The sequence below is a fragment of the Ylistrum balloti genome, unplaced genomic scaffold, assembly GCF_031769215.1.
Source record: "Ylistrum balloti isolate Yb309-2 unplaced genomic scaffold, AGI_CSIRO_Ybal_v1 Utg370962, whole genome shotgun sequence".
NCBI lineage: Eukaryota > Metazoa > Mollusca > Bivalvia > Pectinida > Pectinidae > Ylistrum > Ylistrum balloti.
This window is the reverse complement of record NW_026782541.1, coordinates 110,237-122,426: the sequence shown is the minus strand read 5'-3', so window position 1 is coordinate 122,426 and position 12,190 is coordinate 110,237. Positions and strand designations below refer to the sequence as shown.

The following is a 12,190-nucleotide window of genomic DNA, read 5'->3' as shown; positions in this document are numbered from 1 at the left end:
TTTTCTAGATTTGTTTTAAGGATCCTCTGTAACTATCTAGATTTGTTTTAGAAGGATCCTCTGTAACTATCTAGATTTGTTTTAGAAGGATCCTCTGTAACTATCTAGATTTGTTTTAGAAGGATCCTCTGTAACTATCTAGATTTGTTTTAGAAGGATCCTCTGTAACTATCTAGATTTGTTTTAGAAGGATCCTCTGTAACTATCTAGATTTGTTTTAGAAGGATCCTCTGTAACTATCTAGATTTGTTTTAGAAGGATCCTCTGTCACTATCTAGATTTGTTTTAGAAGGATCCTCTGTAACTATCTAGATTTGTATGAGAATGCATCTACTGTAACTACCGTATCTAGATTTGTTTTAAGGCCTTCTCTATACCTATCTAGATTTGTTCTATTTGGGCTCCATTACAACTGTCTAAATTCGTTTTAGAAGTGTTCCCCTTTTACAGAGGCCTCTCATACCATTCACAGCTTGGGCATAGACAATTCACAAAATCACTTTTGACAAGAGGCTAGCTCTTATTTACTAAAACATCTATAATGACTGTATAGAGATGTCATAGTGACTGGTCTTGTCTGCTGATATCTGGGTTGAAAGTCACTCTGTAATCACTTTTATTCATATACATGTGAAAATCTTCAAAAACCCCAAATATATATTACAGTCCATAATGAGAGATATACCAAATCTGTACTCTGGACCACAAGATTTTGTGGTGACAAGGTCACCGTTGTCATGGATACAGTATCAGCATCCTTCACATCAACATAACCAAGACCAACCCATGTAGAATTAATGTCAATAATGCATGGTAGTAATGTAAAGGTAAATAATGTGAGGCAGTGGCTCTGTGGTCCAGATGGTGCCAATAAATGCTGACTGGGGACAAGAGGATGAATCACGATTCTAAGAGGACATGCCATCGACAAACTTGATCTCCTTTACTTTCTCTCATATCTGTCCAATGAGAAAGCTCCTCATCTCCACTGCTGTTCAGACCTGCACACAAAGCATACATTGATGATGTTACACAAATATGTATTAACAGAAGAGAACAAAGATTGATGATGTCAGACTAATACGTTGGCACACAGAAGAGAACAAAGATTGATGATGTCAGACTAATATGTAGGCACACAGAAGAGAACAAAGACTGATGATGTCAGACTAATATGTAGGCACACAGAAGAGAACAAAGACTGATGATGTCATAATAATATGTAGGCACACAGAAGAGAACAAAGATTGATGATGTCATAATAATATGGTGGCACACAAAAAGCACAAAGATTGATGATGTCAGATAATAGAAATTATTTCACTAGTATGTTAGTTAATTTTGTCATTCCTTTTTTTATTGCTTATGAAAATTTGAGTATAGACTGTAAAAAACATTTCAAGGATAAATATTTACCACTAGAAAACCATCCAATCATATCCTTCTTCTTCATACTACGCTTATTATAGACAGACACCATAAGGGTGACCTCAGCCAACTGGAATAGTGCCACTTGAAACATGAATGTTTCTTTAAACAGTGGGTTAGGTTGGCCACGCCTGATGGATGTCTTACTGCGTGCTACCTCCTGTCCAGTAGGTGACATCAATGTCAACTTAACATATGTGTCTGGAAAAACAAAAGAGCCACATGTCACAAGCAAGTCTGTATTTACTTCTTCTGATACAAACAAGACATATTATTTGATAAAAAATAATTGATTACAAGTTTCTGTATCTAAGAAGATCAAAATATCATAAAAACTTGGAGAGATTTTTTTTCCGGTTGTGTTCAATTCTATTATTAATACTGATAGGGCTCATACAGGTGTGTAACTTGGGTCTAGTTTTTGTAAAACAGTGTTAAAACAAACTCGAAGATGATCTTTTATAATGTAGCGTTTACATATACTACTCACATTTTGCTAAAAATTGCTTTTATTTTGAAAAAAAAGTTCAAATGTTGATAAGAATAGTAGGAACCCCTCTTTCTGAAGCTAAGCTACTCAAAGTAAGGAGTTATTCTAATTGTAAAGTAATCCATTTCATGCCTGTTCTTTGTGTTTTCCCTTTATAGCACAAAGATGAATCAGACCTTAGGGTATCAAAAATGTGGCATCATTTCCAAACTAACAGAGTCCCTTTCAGACATCTTATTGGAGGTCATTTCAGTGCAACGATGCAGCAACAACTGTGATTTTTGCTCATACAGACATTGCGTTACAGGTTCCTGACAGCCGAAGATTTACAAAATGATCTCCTAAATGCCTCTGTTAACCAGGTACCCACTCAGACAGTTAGGCACAGTATTCATGGTGGTAGCTTCAATATGAATCCCCTTAAATGCCAACCATGATAGAGACCAGTAAGATTTGACCTAAACTCAAAGCACTTTGACTCTTTAGGGGTAGGAACTGGTTCTTTTTACTGATGAGTCTAGATTCCATCTTGACTTCACTGACCACCACGTGAGAGTATGGAGACAACCTAGTGAGAGGTTCCAGATAGGTAACATTGTATGGAACATTTATGATAGTGAGTAAGTGACTGTGTGGGGAGGCATTAGCCTTAATTGGGAAATTCTAGACCTTCATGTCTCTAAAAATACACTTATAGGTTCGATTGACTGCAATGAAATCCTTGATACCTATATTAGACCCCATACTGGAGCTGTGGGTTGATGTCATCATAACTGATAATAATACTAGATGAAGTGAAGCATGAGTGACTGAGCAGTATATAGATACTATTCAACAAATGGACTGATGATACTACTCACTGATCTATATCAGATCATCCAAGATCAGTTTTGTTCAAAAGATGTTTTTTTTTTAAATAGTGACAACAAGGATTGTTTAAATATGGATGGATTGGACAAAAACACAGAAGGACAACATACAAAGAGCAACTTGAAAAGCCCCCTAATTGATGATGGTGGACCAAAAATATTTATGTTCAGATATTCCCAGAAATAAAATTATCATTAGCAAAATGTGAGTAGAATACATATCTAAGACCCTACTCCTAATACAGTCTCATGATTCTCATGATAGTCCCTCAGTATATATGTAGGGCTGTTTAGATACAAATGGGTAAGTCCATACCTAAAGCCCAGCTTTCAGGACCCTGATCACATGATTTAGGATATATATATATACTCAGGGCCCTGGTCACATGATTTAGGATATATATATATACTCAGAGCCCTGGTCACATGATTTAGGATATATATACTCAGAGCCCTGGTCACATGATTTAGGATATATATAGTCAGGGCCCTGGTCACATGATTTAGGATATATAGATATACTCAGAGCCCTGATCACATGATTTAGGATATATATACTCAGGGCCCTGATCACATTATTTAGGATATATATATATACTCAGAGCCCTGGTCACATGATTTAGGATATATATACTCAGGGCCCTGGTCACATGATTTAGGATATGTATTCTCAGGGCCATGGTCACATGATTTAAGATATATATACTCAGGGCCCTGATCACATGATTTAGGATATATATATATACTCAGAGCCCTGGTCACATGATTTAGGATATATATACTCAGAGCCCTGGTCACATGATTTAGGATTTATATATTCAGGGCCCTGGTCACATGATTTATGATATATACATACTCAGGGCCCTGATCACATGATTTAGGATATATATACTCAGGGCCCTGATCACATGATTTAGGATATATATATATACACTCAGAGCCCTGATCACATGATTTAGGATATATATATATATACTCAGAGCCCTGGTCACATGATTTAGGATATATATACTCAGAGCCCTGATCACATGATTTAGGATATATATATATATACTCAGAGCCCTGGTCACATGATTTAGGATATATATACTCAGGGCCCTGGTCACATGATTTAGGATATATATACTCAGGGCCCTGGTCACATGATTTAGAATATATATACTCAGGACCATGGTCACATGAGTTGGGATATGTATTCTCAGAGCCATGGTCACATGATTTATAATATATATACTCAGGTCCCTGGTCACATGATTTAGGATATGTATACTTAGGGCCCTGGTCACATGATTTAGGCTTTAAGTGTAAACTCAAGGCCCTGTTCATGCCTTTGGATCCACATACATATGGAGGGCAATGTCTGTGTGATAGGCTTAGTATACATACCTGGGGCCCTGTTCATGGCCATATTCCTGAAGTTACTGCCCTTGATGACCTCAACAGACAGGCGACCTGTGGTGCCGTTGTAAGCAAGACCTAGTAACAGTTCAGGCATGCCTCCATGCTGCATGGACTGTGTAGATGAAGCACTGTCACTGCGTGATAAACTTGAGACATCAAACCTGGAGTCACCACCCTAAGAATTACAAATAAGGAAACAATGAAAATGAATCACAATAATACATGTCCTTATGCAGTTCAACTTGACTTAACAATGTATGAACCGCATGTTTGACCGAAACTAGGACATAATTCAATATAAAATGAATTTCAATGCAGCTATATCAAAAAATTACAAATAATCTATATTTAACAGATTATTGTGTTTTTATTTACCCTTTTCGTTATAATGTAACTATTACAGCAAAAATTGAGTTCTATAAATGATATATTGTAGAATGTTTTTCTTTAAAAATTTTTTCAAATCATTTAGATCATCACCACATGCCAGAGATTTGAAATATGAGAAGTTTTGTTCTGTACATCTCTTTTCTGGACTTTTTAGGTTCAGAAAATAAATCTTCTGTTTGTTTCTAGATCATGGCAAAAAAATTGATATTTCGATAAAATTGCTAAACTTGAAGCAATGCTACCCTCTATTTGACCAGAAGATGGTCAAGTGTGTGAAGTTTGATTAAAATCCTACAAGAAATGAAGTTACTGCACTGCTAACAAGAATTTTCTATTAGTATCTAGGGATAACAATGACCTTGACCTTATAACTCTGAAAGTTCAATTCATCTGTGAAAAAATGGTATATGAATATATATGATTTCATATGAATGCAAAACTTGATTGAAATCCCTCTAGGAATGAAGCCACAACAGTGATGAGTGCTTTTCTAACAAGAGGGCCTGTATTGCTCACCTAGTTTAGTTTGCCGAAATTAGAAAAGTATTTAATACACTTGTATCTGTATTCCCTATAAGCCCTGCCCAATTTTAACAAAACTAGTTTTCTTCACCCAAGAATGCTTCAGATCAAATTTGGACAAAATTGGGTCATTCCAATAGAGTAAGGATTTTAAAGAATTTACTTTCATTCTCATATTTGGCCTCGATCCTCCTGCCCCAGGGTGCCGAGACCTAACAATGATACAAAATTGATTTCCCCTCACCCAAGGATGCTGAAAACTATATTGGGATAACGTCCACACATTCCAACAGAAGAAAAAGAATTTTGAAGAATTTGCTCTATCAAGGGATAAAGCTGCTAGAGTGCTGACAAGTTTGATGTTATGTACAAACATATGTATGTTACATACAGGAACATTTCTATATCCCCAACATGTAAACATTATTCACATGTCCAAACCAAAGTGAAATTCTCTATTGTTTCAAAACTCCTAGAGAAATGTAACAACAAGTCATTAGATGGTAGAAATAACACCAATATGTATGGTACGACAAATTCAGGGAAATAAGTGTACATTACAAGTAATTTATCACAGCAAATACACAATGATTTACATATTTCATTACAACAGACTCACAAAGTCTCTACAGTATCCCCTCAGTACTTTCTGAGAAACAGCAATATGACTGTCTGACGAACACCTGAAATCAAATGTAAGTGATATGCACAGTGTGTGATGATGGGACCTAATGAAACACATATCTTGAGCGTGTCTTTAGGATGTCTGGTAATCTAAAATTAAGTACCCACATTGTCATCAATAAAATATGAAGGTTATGATTTATTGACGTTACAATGAATAGCTATAGGTGAGTGATTAAATTAAGGCATAGTGACATGAGCAGGGTTTGTATATTACACTGTGTGTGTCCTAGCAATAAGCATTCCAAGTTATATGTTCTCTATCCTTATATTCCAACATTTCCCTGTGTTTTCCAACAGACGATGAGACCATGATATTGTACCGTTCAACACTATAATCCATATCTCGTCTTTAACATTCCTTTATATTCAAGCTTTTCCCAATGTTTAATGACAAACAATGAGAAAATGATATTGTACAGCTCAACACTATGTCACCTATTATATCCTATATCATATTCCAACTTTTCTCAATGTTTTCTGACAAACGATGATACCATGATATTGTACAGCTCAACACTATGTCACCTATTATATCCTATATTACGGTATATTCCAACTTTTTCCAATGTTCCCACATTTTTCAAACGGGAAACAGTGCATGATAAGTGCCCAGAAAAATGTAAATATCAAACAAGCATAGAAACACACGTAGATATGGCACACAACAGTGAACCTGATGACTTGATAATATAACCCATACATCTTTCTATTCTTTATTGATTCAGTCCTCCAGAGGTACAGACACATATTGAAACTAAAATCCAATTAAAATTTTGCATTTCAATAACATGATTAGAGGCTACAACTGGGGATACTTTGGTGCTAGTCAACAGGAGAAACTAGCGATGTAATTATACTGGTGTCTTCTATAACAGACGTGGCTGTCAATCAACACACTACAGCGTTCATCACAACTTAGAGTAACCATGGTTCCAGCTATTTAAAAATGATTAATACTTCTAGTTAAGTTTGAAATCTTAATACCCTACCACATAACTACAGTCTACAATAAAACCATGCACAATAAAACATGTTTGCTTTAATGATGGTTGAATTAAAAGAAACGAGACACCAGGCTAAGTGAAGAACACTGCTCAAGAATCTATATATAGAAAATCACGATCTTGCTTATAGAAAATATCATCACCCTACTGGATAAATCACAACCCTACTAGAGACCTTAACAACCCTACTAGAGAACATCACCACCCTACTAGAGAACATCACAACCCTACTAGAGAACATCACAACCCTACTAGAGAACATCACAACCCTACTAGAGACCTTGAAAACCCTACTAGAGAACATCACCACCCTACCAGAGACCTTGAAAACCCAACTAGAAAACATCACCATCCTACTTAAGAACATCACAACCCTACTAGAGAACATCACAACCCTACTAGAGACCTTGACAACCCTACTAGAGAACATCACCACCCTACTAGAGACTACTAGAGAACATCACCACCCTACTATGGCAACCCTCACAACCCTACAGGGACCTTGACAACCCTACTGAGAACATCACCTGATGACAACCCTACTAGAGAACATCACAACCCTACATCTTTCCTACTAGAGAACATCACCACCCTACAGAACCTTGATCATCAACCCTACTAGAGAGAACACACCAGAGACTATATCACCACCCACAACCCTACTAGAGAACATACTACTGAGAACATCACACACCCTACTAGAGACCTTTAAGAACAACCCTACTAGAACAACATCACATCACCCTACTAGAGAACATCACCACCCTACTAGAGACCTTGAAACCCTACTAGAGAACATCACAACCCTACTAGAGAGACAACCCTACATCACAACCCTACTAGAGAACATCACAACCCTACTAGAGAACATCACAACCCTACTAGAGAACATCACCCCTACTAGAGAACATCAACCCTACTAGAGACCTAGAGAACATCACAACCTAAAACCCAACTAACCAACATCACCCCTACTTTGACAACCCTACTAGAGAACATCACCACCCTACTACCAACCCTACTAGACAACCCTTAGAGACCTTGACCCTACTGAGAACATCACCACCCTACTACTAGAGAACATCACAACCCTACTAGAGAACATAACAAACCTACTAGAGACCTTGACAAACCTACTAGAGAACATCACCACACTACCATAGACCTTGATAAACCACCTATAAAACCTCACCATCCTAATTAAGAACATCACAACCCTACTAGAGAACATCACAACCCTACTAGAGAACATCACAACCCTACTAGAGACCTTGACAACCCTACTAGAGAACATCACCACCCTACTAGAGACCTTGACAACCCAACTAGAGAACATCACCACCCTACCAGAGACCTTGACAACCCTACTAGAGAACATCACCACCCTACTAGAGACCTTGACAACCCTACTAGAGAACATCACCACCCTACTAGAGAACATCACAACCCTACTAGAGAACATCACCACCCTACTAGAGACCTTGACAACCCTACTAGAGAACATCACCACCCTACTAGAGACCTTGACAACCCTACTAGAGAACATCATAACCCTACTTGAGAACATCACAACCCTACTATAGACTTTGACAACCCTACTAGAGAACATCACAACCCTACTAGAGACCTTGACAACCCTACTAGAGAACATCACAACCCTACTAGAGAACATCACAACCCTACTAGAGACCTTGAAAACCCTACTAGAGAACATCACCACCCTAACAGAGACCTTGAAAACCCAACTAGAGAACATCACCACCCTACTAGAGAACATCACAACCCTACTAGAGAACATCACAACCCTACTAGAGAACATCACCACCCTAACAGAGACCTTGACAACCCTACTAGAGAACATCACCACCCTACTAGAGAACATCACAACCCTACTAGAGAACATCACAACCCTACTAGAGACCTTGAAAACCCTACTAGAGAACATCACAACCCTACTAGGGACCTTGACAACCCTACTAGAGAACATCACAACCCTACTAGAGAACATCACAACCCTACTAGAGAACATCACAACCCTACTAGAGACCTTGACAACCCTACTAGAGAACATCACAACCCTACTAGAGAACATCACAACCCTACTAGAGACCTTGAAAACCCTACTAGAGAACATCACCACCCTAACAGAGACCTTGAAAACCCAACTAGAGAACATCACCTCCCTACTAGAGAACATCACAACCCTACTAGAGAACATCACAACCCTACTAGAGAACATCACAACCTTACTAGAGACCTTGAAAACCCTACCAGAGAACATCACCACCCTACCAGAGACCTTGAAAACCCAACTAGAGAACATCACCTCCCTACTAGAGAACATCACAACCCTACTAGAGAACATCACAACCCTACTAGAGACCTTGACAACCCTACTAGAGAACATCACAACCCTACTAGAGACCTTGACAACCCTACTAGAGAACATCACCACCCTACTAGAGACCTTGAAAACCCTACTAGAGAACATCACAACCCTACTAGAGACCTTGAAAACCCTACTAGAGAACATCACAACCCTACTAGAGAACATCACAACCCTACTAGAGACCTTGACAACCCTACTAGAGAACATCACCACCCTACTTAAGAACATCACAACCCTACTAGAGAACATCACAACCCTACTAGAGACCTTGAAAACCCTACTAGAGAACATCACAACCCTACTAGAGACCTTGACAACCCTACTAGAGAACATCACAACCCTACTAGAGAACATCACAACCCTACTAGAGACCTTGAAAACCCTACTAGGAACCATGGTGGATTGAACCCAATCAAAATTTCCTACTAGATGAACATCACCTACAACCCTACTAGAGAACATCACCACAACCTTACTAGTTTGAAAACCCTAATGTAGAATTCACCACCCTACCAGAGACCTTGACCCCAACTAGAGAACATTCAGAATCCCTACTAGAGAACATCACAACCCTGTAAGAACATCACCCTTACTAGAGTTCTTGACAACCCTCAGGAGATTAACAACCCTAGGCTGGTATGAAACCCTACCTAGGATGGTGTGACCCCCTCAGAACATTCAGAATTAGGTAGATACGTAAGAGTTTACCCTGAGGTTGTTTTGACCCCTCAGGAGATTAACAATTAGGCTGGTATGTAAGAGTTTACCTGGAGATCTCTTGACCCCTCATGAGATTCAGAATAAGGAAGGTGTGTAAGAGCTTCCCTTGGGATGTTCTGACCCCCTCTGGAAATTAAGAGTTAGGTAGGTATGTAACAGCTTCCCTGGGGATGTCCTGAGGGAGATTTAGAGTTAGGTAGGTATGTAACAGCTTCCCTGGGGATGTCCTGAGGGAGATTCAGAGTTAGGTAGGTATGTAACAGCTTCCCTGGGGATGTCCTGACCCCCTCGGGAGATTAAGAGTTAGGTAGGTATGTAACAGCTTCCCTGGGGATGTCCTGACGGAGATTCAGAGTTAGGTAGGTATGTAACAGCTTCCCTGGGGATGTCCTGAGGGTGATTCAGAGTTAGGTAGGTATGTAACAGCTTCCCTGGGGATGTCCTGAGGGAGATTCAGAGTTAGGTAGGTATGTAACAGCTTCCCTGGGGATGTCCTGAGGGAGATTCAGAGTTAGGTAGGTATGTAACAGCTTCCCTGGGGATGTCCTGAGGGAGATTTAGAGTTAGGTAGGTATGTAACAGCTTCCCTGGGGATGTCCTGAGGGAGATTCAGAGTTAGGTAGGTATGTAACAGCTTCCCTGGGGATGTCCTGAGGGAGATTTAGAGTTAGGTAGGTATGTAACAGCTTCCCTGGGGATGTCCTGACCCCCTCGGGAGATTTAGAGTTAGGTAGGTATGTAACAGCTTCCCCGGGGATGTCCTGAGGGAGATTCAGAGTTAGGTAGGTATGTAACAGCTTCCCTGGGGATGTCCTGAGGGTGATTCAGAGTTAGGTAGGTATGTAACAGCTTCCCAGGGGATGTCCTGAGGGTGATTCAGAGTTAGGTAGGTATGTAACAGCTTCCCTGGGGATGTCCTGAGGGAGATTCAGAGTTAGGTAGGTATGTAACAGCTTCCCTTCCCTGGGGATGTCCTGAGGGAGATTCAGAGTTAGGTAGGTATGTAACAGCTTCCCCGGGGATGTCCTGAGGGAGATTTAGAGTTAGGTAGGTATGTAACAGCTTCCCTGGGGATGTCCTGAGGGAGATTCAGAGTTAGGTAGGTATGTAACAGCTTCCCTGGGGATGTCCTGAGGGAGATTTAGAGTTAGGTAGGTATGTAACAGCTTCCCTGGGGATGTCCTGAGGGAGATTCAGAGTTAGGTAGGTATGTAACAGCTTCCCTGGGGATGTCCTGAGGGAGATTTAGAGTTAGGTAGGTATGTAACAGCTTCCCTGGGGATGTCCTGAGGGAGATTTAGAGTTAGGTAGGTATGTAACAGCTTCCCTGGGGATGTCCTGACGGAGATTCAGAGTTAGGTAGGTATGTAACAGCTTCCCCGGGGATGTCCTGAGGGAGATTTAGAGTTAGGTAGGTATGTAACAGCTTCCCCGGGGATGTCCTGACCCCCTCAGGAGATTCAGAGTTAGGTAGGTATGTAACAGCTTCCCTGGGGATGTCCTGAGGGAGATTTAGAGTTAGGTAGGTATGTAACAGCTTCCCTGGGGATGTCCTGAGGGAGATTTAGAGTTAGGTAGGTATGTAACAGCTTCCCCGGGGATGTCCTGAGGGAGATTCAGAGTTAGGTAGGTATGTAACAGCTTCCCTGGGGATGTCCTGACCCCCTCAGGAGATTTAGAGTTAGGTAGGTATGTAACAGCTTCCCTGGGGATGTCCTGAGGGAGATTCAGAGTTAGGTAGGTATGTAACAGCTTCCCTGGGGATGTCCTGAGGGAGATTTAGAGTTAGGTAGGTATGTAACAGCTTCCCCGGGGATGTCCTGAGGGTGATTCAGAGTTAGGTAGGTATGTAACAGCTTCCCCGGGGATGTCCTGACCCCCTCGGGAGATTTAGAGTTAGGTAGGTATGTATGTAACAGCTTACCTGGGGATGTCCTGACCACCTCGGGAGATTTAGAGTTAGGTAGGTATATAACAGCTTCCCTGGGGATGTCCTGACCCCCTCGGGAGATTTAGAGTTAGGTGTGCTAGTGTAGTTTCAACTTACACTGAGATTACTGCGGGGCTCCAGAATCACCCAATGGGTACATGCCATCTCCAGGTTCAGAGAAGCAAAGCCAATGATGCTCTCTCCAATCATCCTCTCCCTTCTCATCCGCTCCAAACCATACAGTCGTATCCGGATTCCATACCCATGTACTTCTTCTGTGTACAGACACAAGATGACTATTTTATGTTTTTTTTTAAAAAAAAATGGGGGGGGGGGGGCTTAATTGCGAATACCCCCCTA

General features: G+C 40.3%; 1 protein-coding gene across 1 annotated transcript in view; it reads right to left on the bottom strand.

Moving 5' to 3' along the window:
- Positions 1-835: 835 nt before the first annotated feature.
- Positions 836-12,190, bottom strand: part of LOC132559739 (synaptotagmin-16-like) — a 33,382-nt gene continuing 22,027 nt past the window's right edge. Inside the window, exons 5-8 of the mRNA XM_060224365.1 lie at positions 11,948-12,105; positions 4,174-4,363; positions 1,417-1,629; positions 836-1,001 (exon numbers count right to left, since the gene is read on the bottom strand). Coding sequence (XP_060080348.1) covers positions 901-1,001; positions 1,417-1,629; positions 4,174-4,363; positions 11,948-12,105 — 662 coding nt within the window. The 3' untranslated portion in view covers positions 836-900. The remainder of the gene's footprint in view (positions 1,002-1,416; positions 1,630-4,173; positions 4,364-11,947; positions 12,106-12,190) is intronic.